This window comes from Bos javanicus, chromosome 26 (assembly GCF_032452875.1).
Source record: "Bos javanicus breed banteng chromosome 26, ARS-OSU_banteng_1.0, whole genome shotgun sequence".
NCBI classification, from domain to species: domain Eukaryota; kingdom Metazoa; phylum Chordata; class Mammalia; order Artiodactyla; family Bovidae; genus Bos; species Bos javanicus.
Window position 1 is genome coordinate 42,032,912 of NC_083893.1, and position 23,474 is coordinate 42,056,385.

Genomic DNA, 23,474 nt, shown 5'->3' on the forward strand with positions numbered 1-23,474 from the left:
ATTATCTGAGGAGTTACCGTGTAACTTTTTTTTTTCCTCTTTCTTATTTTTTAAATTATGAAAGTATGATAACACATTTACAGGAGACTTGGAAAGTACAGGACAAAGTTACATATAGTTCTACTAAATATTACAATTATTTTTAAGTAGATAAATTAAGAGTTTTAGTTGGAGTTTGAATATCAAACTCTCAAAAATTAATAGAATGAATATACAGAAAACTAGAAGGGAAAGAACCATGAAACAACTCAGCATAATTAAGATTTATACAATTTTCACACAAATAGAATACAAATTCTATTCAAGTTGCCACAGACTGTAAACTAGAAAACACTAGAACATATCCAGGAACATGAAACGAGGTGCAAAAATTTCATGGTCTAAAGGTATTGAGCTCATACGGAGTCTGTTCTCTTATCACTCTGGAATAATGCTAGAAATCAGTATCAAAAGAGATTTGAAAATAACCCACATATTTTCACCCGTGTGACTTTGGACTTAATAATTTGACAAATAGTGTTAGAGATTTATTTGGGTGAAGGACAATAAAGAAGATGCTCTACACTACTCCAGGTGTTGAAGAATTATGATATAAAGCATCAGAGTCAGAACCAAAATATGGTCTTTATTACTGATATAGCTCAGAGAAGAAAATGGCACACCACTCCAGTACTCCTGCCTGGAAAATCCCATGGATGGAGGAGCCTGGTAGGCTGCAGCCCATAGGGTCACTTAAGAGTTGGGCACGACTGAGTGACTTCACTTTCACTTTTCACTTTCATGCATTGGAGAAGGAAATGGCAACCCACTCCAGTGTTCTTGCCTGGAGAATCCCAGGGATGGGGGAGCCTGGTGGGCTGCCGTCTATGGGGTCGCACAGAGTCGGACACGACTGAAGTGACTTAGCAGCAACTGATAAAGCTAAGAGATGCAGGGCACCTCTTAGTATGAGACAAATGGACTTTTTATACTCCTCCTCACCCTCAGTCTAGATCTTGAGACAGCCTACCTAGGGAAAGTTCCGGTCTGCAGAGGTCACCCTTTCCTGGGTCACCATCTCCCACTCATTTAAGGGGAAGCAGGGAAAAAGCAAGTCCGCCATTTATGGAATCTTTGTTAGATGAACGCCATACAATGGAGAAACTTGGACCAATGGTTGTTGCCCTCTGAACAGCTAGCCTCCAAGGGGAGAAGGGAAGGGTCTCCAAGAGGAGACCCAGGGGGTAGAGGGGTTCCCTGGGGCAGTAGAGGATTTGGAGATGCCCTGCCATAGCTCCTGTCTAGACAGTAGGCAGACAAGCCAAGTCAGTCATACTGATCTCTGTTGGCCATTTTTACGTCTTTATTATCTTATAGAAACATGTATGCCTGGTGTGGCTGTCTTATTGCTGCCTTGTTCTTTTTGTTCATCTGCAGCTTCGTTGTCAGCCAGTGTGACCTCCACACCAGGTAAAACACTCTCTAGTGTCCCATAAGCATCTCTTCTTGGAGTTCCATTGATCAGACTAGGCTGTCGCACGGATGTTTTGTACCCAACACAGCCTCAGTAAAAACCCAGGAGTCTTCTCCACTGGTACATAAGTTTCTTCATCTCTTTTTCTACAGATCTCTCTTCAACCTCAGCAGATATGACCTCTCCATCTGGTAAATGCTCTCTCACTGTGGTGTTTAAATGAACCAGACTAGCTTCTTACTTTCGTGTCCTACTTAGCAAATAAGCCCGCTTAACGACCATTTTGGCCACAAAGTAAACCCCAATGAAAAGACACACAAAGTATCTGTTTTCTCGTTGCTAAGTGTCCTATTCTCTTTGTTCATGCACAGATGTGTTCTCAGCCTCAGCAGAAGTGGACACCCTCTCTGGTAATGTTTTCTGCCTGTCACATTTCCTAAGTTTAAACTCCCCTCTTTAAGAAGTGAGCATATACATTGAATATTTTGTCTACAGAATAAGCCCCAATGTAAACAGAAGTCCCAGCCTCCTTTTCACAGAAATTAAGCTTCACGTTCTCGTTCACGCACAGACACAGAAGTGGTCCCTCCACCAGGGAACACCTCCTGCTTGTCACACTGGTCTTGATTGGATGTGCCCAAGAGGGCTGGGGGTCCACACCTCCACCTGCTGCGTGGTCCTGTGATGATTCAGGCGATACTTTGACCCCTCCACCCAGACACACCCACTAGGGGATGGACTGTGATAGTGTTGGTTTTATCCATTCACCACTTCCCTGGTGGCTCAGACGGTAAAGTGTGGGAGAACCAGGTTCAATCCCTGGGTTAGGAAGATCCCCTGGAGAAGGAAATGGCAACCCACTCCAGTATTCTTGCCTGGAAAATCCCACGGACAGAGGAGCCTGGTGAGCTACAGTCCATGGGGTCGCAGAGTCGGACACAACTGAGCTTTTCACTTTCACTTTCTTCTGTTTTCAACCACACTGTTTTTGAAAAAAATCATCCCATCTCCTTTTCACTAATACTCGAGTTTGATCCTTCTTTGTTTGCAGATATGACTCCCACTTCAAGCAAAGCTCCTTCTTCACCAGGTATCTCTCTGCTCTCTGTAGTAGCTCTGTGAGTGGCTTTCTGAAAGAATCCAGCCAAGAAGAGACGCTTCCTTTTTCCCTAACAGAGGTGGGGAGAGAGCACAGGAAAGGCTGGGGAAGCTCCAAGCCACTAACCACCCCCACCCCCGCATTCCTGATTCACCTCGTGGAGCCAGAGCGAATGCGACTCCCACATCCTGTGCCCTGAAAGGCAGAGGGGTGTCGGAAGAGTGTGCTTTGGGGTCTCTTGGGTCTGAACTGTGGGTGATCCAGGCCTGTGTACAGGGCCTCCCAGGTGGCGCCAGTGGCAAAGAACCTGCCTGCTGATGCAGGAGATGTAACAGATGTGGATTCGATCCCTGGGTGGGGATGACCCCCTGGAGGAGGACATGGCATCCCTCTCCAGTATTCTTGCCTGGAGCATTCTATGGACGGAGGAGCCTGGCGGGCTACCGTCCATAGGGTTGGAAAGAGTTGGACACGACTGAAGTGACTTATCACATACACGCACTCACAGACATGTATATAAGCTGAGTCTCCACATCTTCATCCATAAAATAGTGATAATACTTAGCTGGCATGTTTATGTTAATAATTAGAGTCATAAATTATGACACATTGTAAATGCTCATAATGGGAATTGTTAATCTACCGTGTTAAAGACCAACTTCACATACACTGTTTCACCCCCTGCATGCACAAGTCCACAAGATAAATAAGCAGAGTGGATTCTTTTATATACAGCTTAAAACAGTCTTATTTTTTTAAAAATTGTGGTCTACAGCGTAAAATTTCAATGAATTCAAATGTTAAAGCTTTCTTTTCACTGGAAATTTTTTTGGCAGCCACAGATCTGGTTTCAACAGAATCAACACCATCACCTGGTAACAATCATATGCCTGTTGCTAAATTAATCCTTAGTTTTATAGTAGTTTATACAACCAAACGCTGTCATAAAGCCCATTGTTACTCTTCCTACCTTGCTTCCTTCTGAATACTTTCATATGGGATTTTAATATTAGATATGGTCTCTCTCTTATCTAAAAATATTTCTGGAATCTCACTTGATTTTCTTCATTTCATTTTCAGCCTTTGTAAAAATCTAATGTTTTGAATTCCTCCTTTCAAAACTTCAGTGCATTTATAAAATTTTTCTGATCATTGAATAAATTGTTTGATAACTATCGGTTAAGACTCCATGCTTCCAATGCAGGGAGCACAGGTTCAATCCCTGGTCAGGGAAATAAGATCCCACATGCTGCACAGCACAGCCAAAAAATTTTTAAAATAAACCAATAATTTAATTTTTGGAAAATAAACAGCACACAACACTACTTGTTACATTTTGATGCAACTTAATGGCCAAAAAAAAAGTAAAATAAAACCTAATGAACAGTATTTAGGCACTCAAACTAAAGCAAAAAGTTTTTAAAAAGCATTAGTGTCTAAACTTAGAAAAAACATTTGGTTCATTTTCAGCTTTGAATATAAATATGTGACTTCGAGGATATGCATGTTTTTAAGCTTGTTTTTTCTTTTTTACAGTTTCAGTTTCAGTTGATGAGGAAGTGACCCCGTTACCTGGTAATTTTTGTTTGTTTCTAAGCACTAAAACTATCATATCATTATTAATACTGTTATTTCATTTTCATTGAAATTTCTTACCCTTTACAGAAAACTTTATAGCTTTTAGGTGCATGTGTGCAGGTACAGATGTGCTCACACATGTACATTTTGTAGGTTAGAAGCCTTGATGCACCTCTCAAGACCTCACTCAGATGTTTGCCTTTATTCATAGTTCAAACAAGAATCGTTATCTTGCTTCCAGTATCTCAGTAACAGTCAATGAGGAGAGCAACTCTCCTGGACAAGGGCATTTCAGTCACAGAGAAGCAGATGCCGGAGATGTTTGTTAACGTTCACTGAGCATCTTCTATGTGCTGAGCAGAGCAGGAAATTGAAAAATAGTCACTGGCAACCAATTTATATGAAGGCAAATCATCTTATACACATTGTGGGTGTAGCACCACCTACATAATATAGGTTTTCTTTTTAAATTAGTTTTACTTTTTAAATCACCTTTTTTGAAGTATAATTATGTACAGTAAATTGCACACATCTGTGAGTTTTGTCTCATATATACAACTGTGTGAGCACCACCACAGTCAAGACCTAGAGCATTCTGGGCCTTCAGTGGTGTGTGTGTGCGTAGTTGCTCAGTCAAGTCCCTCAGTTGTGTTCAAAGGTGGTCCAGTGGTTAAGAGTTGGTGCTTCCAATGCAGGGGGCACAGTTCAATCCCTGATCAGGGAACTAAGATCCCACATGCCTCAGGACAAGGCAAAAAAATTTTAAAAATTAAAAAAAAAAAAAAAAGATTTAGAGTATTTCCATCCCCCAGGAAGTTCCCTCATGCCCCTTTACAGTAAATCCTTTCCACTTCTCCCAGGCCAACTGATCTGTTTTCTGTCGCTATAAATAGATTTGGTTTTCTAGAATCTCATAAAAGTGAAATCAAAGCATATGTGTTTTTGTGTCTGACTTCTCAACCTTACTTAACAAATTTTGAAGAAACATTTATTTGGCTGCAATGGGTCTTCGTTGTGGTGTTCAGGATCTAGTCCCCTGACCAGATATCAAAGCCAGGCTCCCTACATTGGGAGCTCCGAGTCGTAGCCACTGGACCACCGGGGAGGTCCCAATGAATTGTTTCTAAGATTTGCCCCAGGTACTTCCATATGTTGGTAATTTGTTCTTTTTTTTCATTTTTATTGTTTATGCTTAGTAATGATGCATTGTGTGGACATACCACAATTTATTATGGACATACATATCACAATTTATTTGTCCATTCTTCTGTGGATGGACATTTGAATGTTTCCAGGTTTTGTGTATTGCTGAGAATTCTGCTGTTTATGCATCTTTCTGAGGTCGTGTGTTTTCTTTATCTTGAGTAAACATCTAGGAATGGAATAACTACATTACATAGTATAGAGGTTTTCATTGAGGTATAATCAATACCTCAATAAACATTAACATATTAACACAACATATTAATATATTTACATATAACATATCAACATAATTAACATAGTAATATAATTAATATTAACATATAAAAAATAAACATTAGTTTCAGGTGTACAATATAATGATTTAATATTTGTATATACTGCAGATGATCACCACAGTACTTTGAGTTAACATCCATCACCAAACATAGCTACAAAAATTTTTTTCTCAAGAGGAAAATTTGCAAGTTCTCTCTTCAGTTCAGTTCAGTTGAGTCGCTCAGTCTTGTCCGACTCTTTGCGACCCCATGAATCGCAGCACACCAGGCCTCCCTGTCCATCACCAACTCCCAGAGTTCACTAAGACTCATGTCCATCAAGTCAGTGATGCCATCCAGCCATCTCATCCTCTGTCATCCCCTTCTCCTCTTGCCCCCAATCCCTCCCAGCATCAGAGTCTTTTCCAATGAGTCAACTCTTCGCATGAGATGGCCAAAGGACTGGAGTTTCAGCTTTAGCATCATTCCTTTCAAAGAAATCTCAGGGCTGATCTCCTTCAGAATGGACTGGTTGGATCTCCTTGCAGTCCAAGGGACTCTCAAGAGTCTTCTCCAACACCACAGTTCAAAAGCACCAATTCTTTGGCGCTCAGCCTTCTTCACAGTCCAACCCTCACATCCATACATGACCGCTGGAAAAACCATAGCCTTGACTAGACGGACCTTTGTTGGCAAAGTAACGTCTCTGCTTTTTAATATGCTATCTAGGTTGGTCATAACTTTTCTTCCAAGGAGTAAGCATCTTTTAATTTCATGGCTGCAGTCACCATCTGCAGTGATTTTGGAGCCCATAAAAATAAACTCTGACACTGTTTCCACTGTTTCCCCATCTATTTCCCATGAAGTGATGGGACCAGATGCCATGATCTTCGTTTTCTGAATGTTGAGTTTTAAGCCAACTTTTTCACTCTCCTCTTTCACCTTCATCAAGAGGCTTTTTAGTTCCTCTTCACTTTCTGCCATAAGGGTGGTGTCATCTGCATATCTGAGGTTATTGATATTTCTCCCGGCAATCTTGATTCCAGCTTGTGCTTCTTCCAGCCCAGCGTTTCTCATAATGTACTCTTCATATAAGTTAAATAAGCAGGGTGACAATATACAGCCTTGACGTACTCCTTTTCCTATTTGGAACCAGTCTGTTGTTCCATGTTCAGTTCTAACTTTTGCTTCCTGACCTGCATACAAATTTCTCAAGAGGCAGGTCAAGTGGTCTGGTATTCCCATCTCTTTCAGAATTTTCCAGTTTATTGTGATCCGCACAGCAACTTTCAAATACATAATACAGTCTTATTAACTATAATAGTCACCATGCTGTACATCACATCCCCAGGAATTATTTTATAATTGAAAATCTGTATCCATAATAGTTCTTACAATGTGACTTTAATTCATTAAAAGAAGCTTCACTGGATAGATGTGATGAGTTAGTGCCTCTTGCCTCCTGCAGACCTGCCCCTGCGCCTGGTGGGCGGGCGCGGCCGCTGCGAGGGCCGGGTGGAGGTCCGGCACGAGGGCGTGTGGGGCACGGTGTGCGACGACCACTGGAGCATCAGAGACGCCCGTGTGGTGTGCCGCGTCCTGGGCTGCGGGCGCGCGCTGGGCGCCCTGGGTCGCGGCCGCTTCGGCCCAGGCTCGGGGCCCATCCTGCTGGACGACGTGCACTGTGCGGGCACCGAGGATGCGCTGGAGCGCTGCGCCCACGCGGGCTGGGAGCGCCACGACTGCCAGCACTGGGAGGACGCGAGCGTGGTCTGCGCAGGTACCCGGGCTCCCCTGCCACGCCGGCCCCTCCCCGGGGTCTTCCTAAGGCTCCACCCGTTCTTTCCTCTCCAAGCATCCCTAAGGTCAGAATTCACCAGCCCGAGGAATGTCAGGTGGGCCATGGCCCCAGATTCTAGGATAAAAGAGCATATTTTATTACATAGCCATGGTGGTAGATGTTTTAATCAGACAGAGGTGGCACTTTATTAGCCAGTTTTTCTAATTCCAGTTCAGCGCAGTATTTGTCCCGAAATATAGCTAAAAGTTTATGAAGCCAAGAAAAAAAGTGACAACTTAAAAAAAATGATTAAAAAATATAGAATTTGTCTGTTGTCCCCTTATAAACCTCTGATAAGGGCACAGTCCTAGGTGGAGTCCCTTCCCCACCTTGACCTGGCCCTTGGAAGTCAGAACCCTGCACTGTCCTGGGTTCCCCTTGGTCCCTTTCATCCAAGATTCAGTGAATAGTTTTTGTCACCGGCCATTTGTCTTGGCATTTGACTTCCGTGGGCAGACCTTCTGTGTGGAGTCATCCTCCCCTATATTTGTCCTTAATTTATCCACTAAATCTCACAGAGTGATGGAATTCTAAGGTTTGGTGAACAAGGTTAGCTCACTTTGGCTCTTCCATCCCACTTTTTTATAGGTGAATCAAAGGCGTCCTTGCTGTTCCTTGTGCCTTATGTGCAAGTTTCTCTTGTTTTGCATAGAAATGTGGCCCAAATAGGCTATCAGAGCCCCCTTGAGACAGTTAATTCCACAGGGAGCCATGTAGTGTGAGTCAGCCTTGGGGCTGAGGGGTCCTTTTTCTCCAGATCCTCACTTTTACTGTCTGTTCACAGTTCCAGCTATTCCTCATCATGTTGGGGGGCCCCCTGTAAATGGTAATTTATCTTCTATTCTCAGATTATACACCAAAGGTTTCTTTTTCATCAGGTTCAGCAGCCAAAGGACCAGTGGTCTGGGGCTGAGAGCGTTTGAAGGGCTGAGGGAATCTGGCCAGCCGTGCTTCCTTCTGGGTCCTGGCCCTGGGTTTCTGTCTTGCCTTGCTTCTGGGAGGGGAGGGCTTGATAGCCATGAAGTGTGCATTTCCCAGCCTGGGCTACTGTGCACGCCATGTGCATGGGAAGGGACGCCAGCCAGGGTTCAACCATGCGATGAGTTTTATAACCTGCAAAGCCCTGTATTTACTAGTCTCTCTCTCCAACAAATCTTGGTGTTGATGACACCATTCTCAACACTACTTTATCCATGCCAGAATCCCTCCCTCCAACTCCATCAGGAGGCCCTGGGCCCTCCTTTCCCTTGCATCACCCTGGAGTATTTCCAGGCCATTGCTTCAGCTTTAATAGGTGAATCCAATGAGCCCTTTTTCCTACGGTTCACGTCCACTGCTGGCTATGTTGTCCCCGTCCAGTGCTTCTACACAGATGACCTTTGCTTTTCTTTGTCCCCCTTCACCAGGTGCGGCTGACTCTGTGGTACCCAAGGACAATGGTAAAGTCTTCCTCCCTCCTAGGGTGTGAGACTCCAAAAAGGGGAGCTAAGAGACCCATTGTCTGTGGAAGAATGAACAGACTATGTGAGGGGACCAGTTTCTGTGTCTCCCCTGAGATCTCTTGTATCTCCATCCTCTTGCTGGGCTTTAGGAGACTGGGGAGTAAGTCCCTTTGCACCCCCTCCCTTGGCTTCCATTCCCTTTTTCTAACTTAACCCTCATACAAAGGCTCAGATGCATGTTCAGGCTCAGATGTTCTTACCATATGAGATGAGCTGTCCTTTAAATCCTTAGAAGAGGCTCTGACTCTGGGACATGTTCTGTGGGTAGGACCCTGTGGGTATGACATGACTTTTGGAAAGAAGGGGAAATATAAAGTCAATGGAAGTCAAGTTGGGTGTAGTGGGTGATGAAAGCCAACCCAGGGCACTGTCCATGGTACTTTTATAAAGTAAACATAACTCACACCCCTGAGGGCTCCAGGTTCTCTTTGTAACTTTCTCCCCATCCTCCCCCTTCTGCAGCCCAGCTCTCCTGCTGGCCTCACCTTTTCCAAGTTGTCATTGACCGAGGCTACCTCCGGAGGCTGGGCTACTCGTCCTGGGACATCCATTTAAATGATAAGCTGTGTCGCCCCCGAGTCACAGGGCGCTACCTGATCTTCAACGTTCCCTATGGCCACTGTGGCACAGTCAGACAGGTATGAAACTGACAAGGTGGTGGTACCCTTCTATGGATGGAGGCCGAAAAGAGAGGCTTGGGAGAATCCACCACCTGTTAAAAACCTGAATAGGGACAGAGGAAAGGCACAACCATGACTTTGGTTCTGAGTTCCATGAGACCTGGAGCAACTCATTAATTTGTCTAAAACTGCCCTTCCTTTTGGGAATTTGGAATACATAGTAACAAGTACAGAATGCTGATGATCTGATGGGTGGATGGATGGACAGATGGACGGATGGATGGATAGATGGATGCTCTTCTCTAAGCTGCAAAGCCAAAGCATTTTGTCACCACATGCTTTTTTATTCAGCACTAGTGCCCACCTACCATGTGCAAGCTGTAGTGTTGGGCTTGGGGAAGACAGCCTGAGTGCTGTGTTTCTAACCAGGTTTCCCAATGTAGGAAACAAATATTAAGATATTTATGTATAATGAAATGAATATGTTTATTTCATTTTGCTTAACCACCTACTTATTTCACAAACCAGTATCATTGAAATTAAGGAAACAAGTATACCAAAGATACAGGAAGCGTGTATAGCCAGAAAATCATGTTCATAGGCACATTTAATAATGTAACAGGATACAAAGCAAGATCCCTATGCTATTCATGTATTCTTTCACATCCCTGTTTAGACACATGCCCAAAAAAAGAGCACCCCAAACACTTGACATTGTTGGAGGTTGAATGCATTCCAGCAGTCTCCATGGTGCTAAATAGCCACTTTAAGTCCGTACTTCACATTGCATCTATCTGTGCAGACTGTGATCATTCGTATCCTCTTTGTTCTAAAAATTCTAATTTTTACCTCAGAGGTTTCTTCCCCAGCAGTCTGCTGGAAGCTCCCCAGTGTCTGGGAGGCCAGCAGGCCCTGGACATTTCCAGGCACTGGGGAGAACCCTGAGCTGTCCTTTCTGGCCCTGGCTGGCCCAGCTCCCTCTGCAAGCTTCCTGTGCTGACCACAGTTCTAGGGCCAGAGCAGATAGCAATTCAGGAACTGCCTGCAGTGGTGGCAAGTCCCCAAGCACCTATGGGGAAAGGCAGCTCTATTTCCCCATAAAAAGGGCCCATGTCCGATTTCAGAGTCAGGGAATGAGCATCCTTCTAGGTGCTGAGGACCCAGCAGCCACTGTGATTGACAGGACCGCAGCTCCACGGCTCTTACACTGGCGAGAAGGGAGACACAGGTCCCGAATAAAGACAGATGAGAGTCCTTTGTCGTGAAGAGGATTAAGGAGACCGTCAAATAGGCAAAGGATAGAAAATGCTTTGGGGTGGAAGACCACTTTTGAATAGGGTGGTCAAAGAACCGAGGCCTGAAAAAGGACATAAAGCAGGTACAGAGGAAGAGGAGGAGGGCTCCAAGCAGGGGGTCAGCAGAGGGGTGCAGAGGCCCCGAGGCAGCAGCCAGCTTGAAGAGGTCACGGGAGAGACTCAGGGCTGTGAACCACAGGAAGCCCAAAGTCTGGTCGGAATTGGGCAGGCCCACACAGTCCTAGAGTTCAGTTTTTCTTCTAAGCTGTGCGTTCTCTACAAGGGTGACATCCCTCTCAAGGGGGAAGAGAGATACGGGTTCTTAGGGGCAAAAAGAAGAAAGGAAAACAAAGCAGACCAGTGAGAAACACTGCTGTAAGCTGTTGGGGCTTTCCTTGGAGGGTTTCAAGGCAGACTGCCACTGGACCTGAGTTGCACGGGCCAAGGCTCCCTGGAATAAACATCCCTGGCCAGGATGAGTCTCCATGATGCAGCAGGCTATGGGAAGGAGGCTGCTGGAGGCCCCTACTCATCAGCCTCCAGCACCTTCTTGGCCCCTTGAAGTCATGTTGGCTTTGAAGGAGCAAGGCTGAGAGTGAGGGTCCATAGGGCCAGCCCCGCAGCTCACAAGAAGCCAGGGCTGGTCTGGGGGTCAGAGCAGGGCAGAGCGGTAGAGGAATTCAGCAGCCAGAGTGGACCTCCCACCCTGTCTTGTATTCCCCAAGCCTGGCCCCCACAGAGGGCAGAAGGGAGTCTAGACTTGCATACTAGGGGTTCCCTGCGTGCACCCCAGACTCCCAGAAGCAGGGACATAAGGTCAACCCCTCATGATCTCAGGTACCAGAGAGGTCATGCCTGAGACCTCATGCCCTCCAGCTTCTCAGCAAACTGGCTCCAAGTGGTGGGCACAAAGCAGAGGTCTTCGCTCCTGAAGAAAGCGCTGGGCAGGGAGCCGGGAGCACAGGCCACCAACTCTCCCCTCTCCTCCCAGGAAAGCCGCGGCTCCCTCAGCTACTCCAACTCCGTCACAGGCCGAACCAGGGGCCACCCGGGTCGAGTCGTCCTGCGGCACAGGGTGCCTCAGCTCAAGTTCACCTGCAGGGTGGACGGCCCGTCAGCAGTGGAAGTCGTCCCTGGGGAGAACGCTAGCTTCGATGTGTCCATATCTTTCCTCGAGTTGCCCCTGTCCCAGCACGGAGAGAACACGGGGCAACACTACGCCAGCCGGAGGAAAGAGGTCTTCCTCCAGGCCACACTCCACAGCCCCAACCCCAGCCTGCGGCTCTTTGTGGATACCTGTGTGGCTTCTCCAGACCCCAGTGATTTTACAACTGTCAAGTATGATTTGATCAAGCAAGGGTAAGAAAAGTGGAAGGCCCTGTCTGGGTGATGTGGTTGACTATTTACCTATTATTCCTTTGGGGGACCTGTTTTGTTTTGTTTTTTAATAATTTTGTTTATTTATCTGGGCTTCCCACGTGGCTCGAAGGTGGTAAAGAATCTGCCTGCCAATGCAGGAGACCCGGGTTTGATCCCTGGGTCAGGAAGATCCCCTGGAGAAGGAAATGGCAACCCACTGCAGTATTCTTGCCTGGAGAATTCCATGGACAGAGGAGCCTGTCAGGCTGCAGTCCATAGGGTCACAAAGAGTTGGACACAACTTAGAGACTAGACAACAACAATTTATTCATTTATGCTTATTTTTGCCTGCGCTGGGTCTTCACTGCCGCTCACTGGGCTTTCTCTGGTTGTGGTGAGCAGGGCCTTCACTGCGGTGGCTTCTCTGATTGCAGAGCATGAACCCACAAGCACACGCAGGCTTTGGTAGTTGTGGTGCACAGGCTTAGTTGCCCCCTGGCACGTGGAATCTTCCGGGACCTGTCCCCTGCATTATCAGGCAGATTCTTAACCACTAGACCACCAGGGAAGTCTGACCGTTATCTTCTTAACTGGCAGTCCTAAATCAGAACATTGTGCCCAGAGTCTTCATCCTGTCCAGAGGTGGAGCCCAGACCCTAACCATCCCTCTGATCCCAGCTGAGGGCAGATAATTATAGGAAGTCTAGACAACATCCCTTGAATCCCCAGAGAGTCCTAGGCAGAGCCTGTGCTGTCTCAGGCTCTGCTGACTCATGCCTCTCTTCCCTCCAAGTTTTATAACTATTGCATTCCCCATTCCTCAGGGTATTTGGCCAGCACTGATGGGTTGCTGCTGGGTTATCCTAGGCTAAGCTCTTACAGTAATGAGGTTTATTCTGGCACCTTTGGTTAGACATAACATTTGCCAAATTAGAACTCAGGCAAGATGTTTGCCTTTATAGCTCTTTTATTCCCCAACCAGCGCAAAATGCTTATGGATGGGTAATTGGCAACCAGTGTGAAGACATCAAAAACTCACTTTCTGATGGAAGCTCCAGAGTGGTAAGAGCCACTAAAGCGGTGAGCGCTTCCTAAAGCCCCTGAGAGGCATCATGGTGCCTGATTCCAAAAGTTGGGGAGGGCAAGAGGCAGCACCTTCCACAGGTAGAGTGAGCCGCGGTGTGGGAAGTGCACAGATGTGGTACTAAGCCGCACTGAGTCAGAGAGAGAAAGCTCTTCCCTTTTAGGTCTCCCGTTTCAAAACTTGGCAAGGAGAGGGAGTTCCCTAGTGGTCCAGTGCTTAGGACGCAGTGCTTTCACAGCTGTGGCCCAGGTTCAATCCCTAGTCAGGGAACCAAGATCCTGTAAGCCGAGTGGCTACATATATCAGAAAGTCCAGAATTTAACAACTGTCATACTTCTGCCTATTTTATTAACAGGTTTTATTAGCTCTTCTTTCTCTAGTTTCCTAAGATGGGAGCTTGTTGTTGTCGTTCAGTTGCTAAGTCATGTCCAACTCTTTGTGACCCCGTGCACATAGCAATGCCAGGCTTCCCTGTCCTTCAGCATCTCCCTGAGTTTGCTCAAACTCATGTCCATTGCATCGGTGATGCCATCCAACCATCTCATCCTCTTTTGGCCCCTTCATCGTTGTGTAATGCCCCTTTTCATCTCTAATTATCCTGGCTCTGAAGTCTGTTTTGGCTGAAATTAATATAGCTAATCCAGCTTTCTTTTGATTGGTATTAACTTGGTAAATCTTTCTCTATCCTTTTACTTTTAATTAACCTTTATCTTTATATTTAAAATGGTCTTCTTATAGACAGCATATAGTTGGATCTTGTTTTTTTTTAATCTACTCTGGCAGTCTGTGTCTTCCAATTGGTATATTTAAATCATTCACATTTAAAGTGATAGTTGACATAGTTGGATTAAAATCTGCCTCCTAGTAACTGTTTTCTATTTGTTGCATTTGTTCTTTGTTTCTGCCTTCAATTCTCCTTTTGCTGCCATCTCTGGTTTTAATGCAGGTTTAATACATTTTATATGCTGGTTTTAATTGAGCATTTTATTTTATTCCATTTTATCTCCTCTAAATATATCATTTACTTCTTTCTTTAGTTTTTCAGTAGTTACACAAAATAAATTTTAAAATAAATTAAGTTCACCTTCAAACAATATGTACTGTGCTGTGCTTAGTTGCTGGAGAAGGCAATGGCACCCCACTCCAGCACTCTTGCCTGGAAAATCCCATGGACGGAGGAGCCTGGTGGGCTGCAGTCCTTGGGGTCACTAGGAGTCGGACACGACTGAGCGACTTCACTTTCACTTTTCACTTTCATGCATTGGAGAAGGAAATGGCAAACCACTCCAGTGTTCTTGCCTGGAGAATCCCAGGGACGGGGAAGCCTGGTGGGCTTCCGTCTATGGGGTCGCACAGAGTCGGACACGGCTGAAGCGACTTAGCAGCAGCAGCAGCAGTGCTTAGTTGCTCAATCATGTCCGACTCTTTGCGACCCCATGGACCATAGCCCGCCCAGCTCCTCTATCCATGGGGATTCTCCAAGCAGGAATACTGGAGTGGGTTGCCATGCCCTCCTCCAGGGAATCTTTCCAACCCAGGGATCAAACCCAGATCTCCTGCATTGCAGGAGGATTCTTTACCGTCTGAACCACCAGAAAAGCCCAAGAATACTGGAGTGGGTAGCCTATCCCTTCTCCAGGGAATCTTCCCAGCCCAGGAATTGAACTGGATCTCCTGCATTGCAGGTGGACTCTTTACCAGCTGAGCTACCAAGGAAGCCCCTCGAATAATATAGCTACCAGCTTTAATCTACCCTTTTGAAAAAATAGAGTAGGTAATAGTTCTGGCTAGCATTTACTTTGTTTTGTTTTTCTGTTATGTTTTACAGTGCCTTTCTGTTTCTGGCTAGGAATGGTGGTTTTTTTCCTCTCATCAGTTTAGTTCAGTTCAGTCACTCAGTCATGACCAACTTTTTGTGACCCCATGGAGTGCAGCATGCCAGGCTTCCCTGTGCATCACCAACTCCCAGAGCTTGCTCGAACTCATGTCCATCGAGTCGGTGATGTCATCCAACCATCTCATTTTTTTCATAAAAGAAAGAGTGGGTAGTGGGAGGAACTCTGGTTGAAATTCAGAGGTTTGTGTCCAAGCCCAATTATTTGAGCCAGAATTAATCCACACCATGCTTTAAATTGGTACTTCCCAGGTGGCACAGTGGTAAAGAATCCAGCTGCCAATGCAGGAGACACAAGAGACGCAGGTTTGATCTCTGGGTCAGGAAGATCCCCTGGAGTAGGAAATGGCAACCCGCTCCAGTATTCCCACCTGAAAAATTGCATGGACAGAGGAGCCAGGCAGGCCGCAGTCCCTGGGGTCAAAAAGAATCCACACGACTGAGCAACCAAACAGCAAACAACAGCGTGCTTTAAGTTAATCCTCTTGACCTGGGGTTTTTCTTCCCATCAGGTGCATCAAAGACAATACTTATATCAACCTGCACTCCCGGCAAAAGAATGTAGCCCAATTCAAGTTCAACATCTTCAGCATTCTCACCAGCTATGACGTGATCTATCTGCAGTGTAAGGTCACCATCTGCAAAGTGGGGGACCACTCCTCCCGCTGCTCCCAGGGCTGTGCAGGGCGAAGTAAGAGGGCCACAGGCCCCAGGAAGGCCACAGAAGAGCAGACTGAGCATTTCCAAATGGTGGGACCACTGGAGATCCACAAAGGAACTGATCAAAGAAAGACTCATGGGTGATTTCTCCGAGTTCCACATCAACCTGTTAGAAATTAGAAGCAAATTCTATTTCTGCTCAGCAAAATAATGTTGGATAAATCTGAGGTCGTCCTCATAGAGACAGATAAAAGGGCTAAAGAGGTTCTCTTCGAGGTTCTCTTCGAGGTTGATTGCTAAGTAAATCTTGTCTGACTACCAAATTTCTAAGGCAATTGCTGTCTTTGCAGCTAGGAGTCTTGCATTTTATAATTCTTCACTATCAAGAACTTGATCACTGTCTTAAACTGTACAACATGTCATAAAGAAAGTTATCTCTTGATACCACACTGCACTTAACGGTATTTTTGGCTCCTTAATGTTTAGATGCTAGTAGGTGGATCTTTTTGTTTCTGTCACCCTGGTTGTGTGAGAATTTATTTTCAGATCTTGCCAAGGGCCCTGTGAAGAATAAACTAAGTGTCTATCAGAAAATCATTGCTTTTTTTTTTTTTTAAATATAGGCATTGGTCAGTTGAATCAAATGTCATTTACTCATTGTCGTTTACACAAAATGAGCTTTATTTGTCTGTTTCGAAGAAAACAAATTGGGCCTTGGCTTTGTTGAGCTTGGGTTAAGCTTGCAAATGAGAGCCTGAGCAACAATCACAGGAACCCTTGGGGACTGCTCTGTGGGGTACCACGTGCTTAGTCTGTTTCCCAGATCTTCAAAGCCTTACAGGAAACCTGAAAAGCAGGCAAAGAAAGATTAGCATAGTCCCAAATCCTCCCTGAAAAGAAGGGCAGCACCCACGTAATCTAATCTCTCATTATATCTGAACAGGAAGAATTCTGCATTAGGTTCAGTGCCCTCAAAGTTGTCTTTAAAGAAACAGACTTTTTTTCTCTTGTTTTTCAAGACATATTTAGTAACAGTATTTAACACATGAGCTCTCAAGTCCAGGGGATATACACTATTGTCAAGTCCCTCAGGGAGGAGGGCAGGGTTTGATGGGGCCCGGAAGTGAACCCCAAATTCCTGAGAGATAAAAATCTGATAAGTGACCGGAGGAGGGACATTGCCTCTAAAGTGAGACATGTCAGTTTCACTGCAAACACGCCCTTCACTGAAAACCATCTTGGTAAAAGTAAGTTCCCTGCGGATACATAGTAGAAGTTGATGTGTAATTAATGGTCAGTTTGATGAAGATAGCATCTTTATATCCAAAGTTAATTATCTCTCACAAGTAGCTTCATCCTCAGTCACATGAAACAGTGATTTTAGCATCTGGCATCTATTTTGTGCAAGTGCTTCAAATTAAAAAAAAAAAAGTTTTTCCAGATTACCAAGAGCTGCTAGAGTTTCCACTTTTAAAAGTTCGCCTGCCCATTAACTGTACTTATCTAAATCTTGCAGAGAAAGGCTAAGAGCTTCCAAAATTAGCACCTTATGGCCTTTAGCAAATCCCTAATGTGAAAAGCGTTGACAATTAATGCACTGAATTTTCAAGAATAAATAAATAAGGGACTTCCCTGGTGGTCCAGTGGCTAACACTCCACCCTCCCAAGGCAGGGGCCCTGGGTTCAATCCTCGGTCAGAGAACTAGATCCCACGTGCCACGACTAAGAGTTCACGTGGTGCAACTAAAGTTCCCACATGCCCAGCTAAGACCTGGCACAGCCAAGTAAATACAGAAATGAATTAAAAATAAATAAATAAATATGGCTCCAGTGAACTTCCAGTTCAGTACTCTGGGTGTAGTTCAGGGAATGGGACCCAGGAAGCTGCTCTTTCCAAAAGCACTCAGGTGATTCTTAGGAATGATGAAGTTTGAAAACCCCGGCTACTGTTAAGCACCTCATGTCGAACGGATCAAAATGCACTTAACAAGAACAAAGGTACAAACCGGAAGCTCCAATTAATACAGACAAAAATGGCCTGAGAGAAGCCTGCTCTCTCTAGCCAAAGAACCAACAAAGAGGCAGCCGGGCAGTTCTAGAAAACTCTGAGGCCATAACTTACTTGCTCCATGGGTGAAACTGTGGCCCCACCCCTTGCCTAGCCAGCAAAGGTGAAGTGGGGAGCCTGGACTTCCACCTGCTCTCCGTGCCCCTTACCTACCCTCTCCCCTCTCCTCCCCTCCCCTCCCCAGGGTGCTATCAGAGAAAGCAGAGTAAAGAGCTGGGCAATGAGGACCCCCCTGCACCCTCGAGTCAGGTGGAGCCTGGACTTTCAGCTCCACCCAGCAGGTCAGAGACACTCCTTTGAGGCTGCTAAAACTATAGAAAAATAGCTTTGATACATATATATATTATATGCTAATCGTGCATAGTATATAGCTCAATCACTCCACTACAAAGGAGCTTTTTTTTTTTTCAATAATTCCTGGTGATGGGATTTTACACTCTCTAGTGGGTCACAATATTTGACAGGTTTCACAGTATTACGCTATTACACCTGATGCATTTCTGAATACCCCTCTTGCATGGCCATCAGCAGGTGTTCAGTCAGTTCCTGATATCAGTTCCTGATAGAATGGTTGATAGGCCAGTAACCAGACAGTTTTCAAGTGCTGCTTGTAAATACTTAATTTGATTTCCCCAACCTAGTTAAGTTCTTTTCACATTAGAAAAGATCTTGCCAGTAGCTGCGTTTAAGATGTATGAAGGAATGCAGAGGAGACTGACCTGCGTGGCCACTGGGGGAAGTATTTGGAAGATCTACATGAAACTATTAACAAGAAAATGGAGGGAATCTGTTTTGATTTGGACCTGGAATTCAATCGGGCACCTAAGGACAGGACTTGTTTGCCTTTATCTCCATGGTGTGTCCCCTGGCACACTGTATACTCATCCGTAGGAGTAAAGAGAAAGCCTTTGGGCATCAGGAAAGTGGCTGCTGGTTAGGCGGCCCTCCCTCCCATTTTACATTAAGGAAACTGAGGCTCAGAGAGGCTAAGCAACTTCTGCAGTGGCACGAGCTTGTGAAAGGCACAGTTGGTTTTGAACCAAGTCTGCCCAGTTCTAAAGCCTCTCTGTTATGTTCTGTTCCTACTGCCCACCAGAGGGGTGTCTCAAAGAACCCCTTACTCCATCCTGCCTCCCTCAAGGACCCTGCAATGCCTGGACTTAGGGTGTACGCCCCACATTTGGAACACACTTGCACAGGGCCTCCCGGGTTCTGGGCACTGTGCTGACCACTGAGTGGGGCTCAGAGGGAAATTGCACTGATGCTCAGGGGCTTGCTGGTGACAAGAGAAAATCCAAGTGCACTTGAACTCCTAAGATGAGGCAGGAAGTAGTAGATGCCAGGAGAGGAAGTGCTCCAGGGACACTCAAGAAGGACTCGTCACTTCCAGCTGGCAGGTTTGGGGCAGGCTCCAGGGAAGGTGCAGGCTTGAATTTGCCTCTCGAAACCCTTACTGACACTGGGGACACTCATGTCACCCTCCAGGCAGCTTCTCGGCCGCTCCAAGGGCTACTGTGTGAGAGCAGCTCACCCTGCTGGCTCTAAAGTGCTGAATGACCTTCCTCAGCCAAGCCTCAGCTAGATGAATGCCTCTCCGCCAGGAGGCGACCTCTTCCAAATGCTTAGTTCTACCATCGCTTTCTCCCTGTGAGCCTAGAGGTAGTAGTTATTTCTCATTATTTCCTGTTTTCCTTTTTCATCCTTTTTAGTAGGTAACCAACCACTTGTTAGTAGTTAATTCCTTGAGTAAAACATGGGATGCTGACTAAGCAAAGGTTGTGCTAATGAGGGAAAGGACAAACTCTGGTTACAAACAGAGAGTCTGGGGTTGGAAGGGGGTTTCAGAGGCTCAGAGGAAAGAGCAGGGACAGAAAGGAGCAGCCCGAGCAGGAACGAAGAGGGGTGCATCCTCCTGCCTGTTGCTGAGACCAGAAGGATCTGGGCTTCACCACTCTTTACCACTCTTCACCACTTCTTTAACCTTCACAGGAGGCTAAAGACACTGTCTGCAGTTAAAGATACTGAAACAGCCGAGTCAGCAAAAATCAGTGTTAACAGTGATACAAAAAGAAGGAAAATCGGCTTCTGAAGATTTGGAGGATAGCAGGAGGAGGCATCTCAGGTTTTTAAAATGTCCTTTTGACACCACAGAGCTCAACCCCATCGTTACACAAATTAGGCGCCCTCCACCCAGAGAAACCCCGCCTGCCTAATACCCTCTGGGATGAATGGCGGTTCCCTCCTGGCCATGTAACATTGTCCACGGCACAGCAAGCTGGGTGAGAGTGAAGGAAGCCGGTAGAAGGAGAAGGGCTCGGGCACGGGAAGTTTACAGCAGAGTCTGAAACTGGAAACACTCTAACATCTATTTTTTTTTCCCCTGGGGTTGTATATATAGATGTATTTTCTACTCTTAACTCTCCTTATATTGCAATATAACATGACAAGCTAACTGCCCCAAGTCCCAAAGTAGGTAAGACACAAATGTAAGTACTTTTCCAACTAACAACAACAACAATACTGGAGGCAGAGAGGGTTATTTTCAATATTGCATTTATTCAAAAGCACATAAATATGGTATATAGTACATGATATAATGGAAACAGTATAAAACTTGACTTGAATAATAAAAGACTCTACTAAGAAAGAAATATTGTTCATGAAGATATTTGTACCCACCCAAGTCAGAGCCCCTCGTTTACATTACAGCAGCACGGAGGCAGGGCATCGAAGCCGGGATACAAGTTACATTCGTCACAGCACTGGAGGCTGGGATAAGACCCAGTGGTGAGGGCCGCACTGACCTTGTCCGGGTTGACCGTGGCTGGATTATTTTTTAAGGCCAAACAAACAGGTACCTTTGGCATGCTTAAGAAAAGACATACACAGAGCATAGGATTAGAATTTTTCTTCTCGGTCCACCTGTTACAACTGTCAGGGGGATCTGGACAATTTGGGCCTGGAACCAATCAAACCCATGACACCAGCCCGAGATGAAAGCAGCTCTGCCCTCATCCCAAGTTCCTGTCCAACCCCTTCCTCTCCTAAGAGTGCCAGAAACGTAAGATGAGGTTCCAGCAAATGAGGGAGAGTGAGCTGCAAGTGCAGGTCACCTAGGTGATCACTGCAGGTCCGCCAAGTGCAGAGCACAACCCAGGAGGGTGCCGAGTCCGCCGCCCCCGGGTGCTGGGGGTTACCTTCCTGCTCACAGGCTGAACTTCCCTAGAATGGAAACACGGCTGCTGCTTTTTTGTTTGTTTGTTTGTTTGTTTTGTATTCTCCCCACTTATCACATAAAGAATCTGAGACATGGAGAAGCACAGTGCCTTGATCAAACACATACAAGTAGAGGAGGAGCTGGAAATAAAAACCAGGTCATTCAAAGCTTGAGGCAGGACTCTGTTCAACAAACATGCTGCCTCCTTGGAACGTTAATGTGTGGGAACACCACTGCTTCTGACGACCAGTCTCACCCATATTTGAAGGCTCCTTTCCCCCAAATTTAATGCTCCCTTTTCAGATCTACACTCCCTGGTGAGGCAAACCCCAGGATCTTCACACAACTCAGCTTCCCCAGGGTCTTACAGGCCCATCCCACTGTGCCCAGAGCCAAGGATCTGCTGAGAGCTCCCCAACTCAGGTGGGGGGAACATCAGCTCAGCCCATCCTCCGAGTGAGCAGAGGCAGACTCAGTCATGCCATCTTCAGTCTGCAATCCTGTGGAATCAACCTGCTGAGGGTAAGGGAGGGCAAGGGACGGCAAAGCAGCACAGACCCAGCAGCTGAGAACATTCTCCTTGTGAGCTCACAGCCCCAGACCAGAAGGGGTAGAAAGCCAGATTCTACCCTCCCCGCCTCAGTCCTCTCAAACTCTCCCACCGTTCCTGACCTCGCCCAGGGTGTGGCCAGAGGGCCAGGGATGACCCTGCTCAAGCACGGAGCCCCAGGATCCCATGTGAGGGGGTGTTAGCCCCTCTTACCCACATCACTCACTTCAGTGCGTTGGCTACTTTGTAGTAAAGACAGATGACAACGGCCATCAGAACGAGCATGGCCAACAGGATAGCGCCACCAATGCAGAACATAATTATCGCGTTAACTTTGGAGCTTTTATCTAGGCAGAGAAGTACAGGCAAGCAGTGAACCTGGCTTCCCTCCCCACAGTCACTTAGCAACCACAATATGCTTCCTTCAGTGGAAGAAGAATGAACCCTATGCTTGTAAAGCACAAATGAGTCTCCCTAGGGGGGTGCCCAGGACCATAAGTGGGCCCAGAGATGGGGAGAAAGGTTCATTTCTAAGTGAGATGGGACTGAAACACAAAGTCCAGAGAGAAGGAAGGAAAGACAGTGGGAAGAATCTTTTTCTCTCTTTCACATGCAGTAAAGTGCAGCTGTAAATAACCTGCCTACACTGGAGCAAATGGTTTTACTTCCAAACATCTGGGCCTCCAGGTTCACTTTCAGAGTCACCTCTGCTCACTTTTAGAGTCAGAATTAAACCCCTGCTGTACATTAGGCTTAAAAATCGCCAACAGCAATTATTAAGGGAACAACTTTCTTTAAATGTTATGTTCATTAATCCTAAGAATATACTCATCTCTTTTGTAAGAGATATGTGTTTCAGGAAAAGGAAGTTTTTCCATTCTCCCTCTGACAACTGTCAATTTTCTCCTAAACCCTAAATCTTTCCAGGAAGTCCAAGTTATGTGGAATAAGCAGTTTATTTAATCTATTTATGCTATTAAATAACATAAAATTTTATGTTATTAAATCTATTTATGTTATTATATCTATTTAATCTATTTATCTATTAATCAGTTTATTTATGCCCTTAAAATGGGATAAAATGACCCAGAAGAGAGAATGAAACCATCCAACTGCCAAAGCATACTTACGAGAATCTAAGTCGTCAAAGCTGGATGAAGGCTGACAGTAAAAAAAAATTGCAATTAAAATAAACTTGAGGGAACAGTACATCTTATCAGGGATTTCTCAAACCTTTAATTTGAGAAAGAAAATTCTAACTGTCCCTGTTAGGAGTAAGTGAGATGTAAGTTTGAAGAGCTCGCTTTTAGAAGTGCAGCCTCCACCAGAGCAGAATGGAGAGTCAACTGTCCAGCTCCAACTTCCGTGCCAATCAGGCCATAAGCTGTGTGACATCAACTCTTTGGACATCAGCTCTCTTTCATGGAGTTCTGAATTCCATCCCATGTTCAGATTTTTGTGGTACCAATGGACATGTAAATGCCCAAATACTATTTTAAATCATTTCATTTCAAAATCACATTTTCAGGTTCTGTTTCTCTCAGAGGACTTTTTTAAGGTTTGACTGTTAATCAAAAGCAAATCTGGGGGTTCAATATAATAAAAAGACAGTGATGTGGGGAGGCTAATATCTAAAAATGGTCAATATTTCTAAAAGTACAATTATAGAAGGCTACTTAGACTCTGTTTTAGCAACACAAGGAAGTAGTATATACTTGTAGCCACTTAAGTATATACTTGTAGCCACTTAGTAGGATTCAGATATAAGTTCACTGGAGGAGGGCACGGCAACCCA

The 23,474-nt window shown here is 45.4% G+C and overlaps 2 protein-coding genes and 1 long non-coding RNA gene across 3 annotated transcripts in view; 2 read left to right on the forward strand and 1 right to left on the reverse strand.

Annotated features, from left to right (window-relative positions):
- The window catches only part of LOC133239614 (deleted in malignant brain tumors 1 protein-like), an 82,594-nt gene extending 66,404 nt beyond the window's left edge, over positions 1-16,190 (forward strand). Inside the window, exons 34-39 of the mRNA XM_061403970.1 lie at positions 7,059-7,370; positions 8,019-8,062; positions 8,725-8,869; positions 9,395-9,570; positions 11,839-12,206; positions 15,697-16,190. Coding sequence (XP_061259954.1) covers positions 7,059-7,370; positions 8,019-8,062; positions 8,725-8,869; positions 9,395-9,570; positions 11,839-12,206; positions 15,697-15,988 — 1,337 coding nt within the window. The 3' untranslated portion in view covers positions 15,989-16,190. The remainder of the gene's footprint in view (positions 1-7,058; positions 7,371-8,018; positions 8,063-8,724; positions 8,870-9,394; positions 9,571-11,838; positions 12,207-15,696) is intronic.
- On the forward strand, positions 1,305-3,045 carry LOC133239509 (uncharacterized). The gene is made up of 3 exons (XR_009733858.1): positions 1,305-1,644; positions 1,825-1,863; positions 2,505-3,045. It is a non-coding gene; the product is annotated as an uncharacterized LOC133239509 (long non-coding RNA).
- A 311-nt stretch (positions 16,191-16,501) lies between the features above and the next one.
- Positions 16,502-23,083, reverse strand: LOC133239506 (protein FAM24B-like). Its single transcript, XM_061403775.1, has 4 exons — positions 22,810-23,083; positions 21,906-22,026; positions 20,592-20,780; positions 16,502-16,690 (listed from the first exon to the last, which is right to left on the reverse strand). Exons 1-3 carry the CDS (start codon positions 22,889-22,891, stop codon positions 20,597-20,599), a joined length of 387 nt encoding a protein of 128 aa, XP_061259759.1. The 5' UTR covers positions 22,892-23,083; the 3' UTR covers positions 16,502-16,690; positions 20,592-20,596.
- Positions 23,084-23,474: the final 391 nt, after the last annotated feature.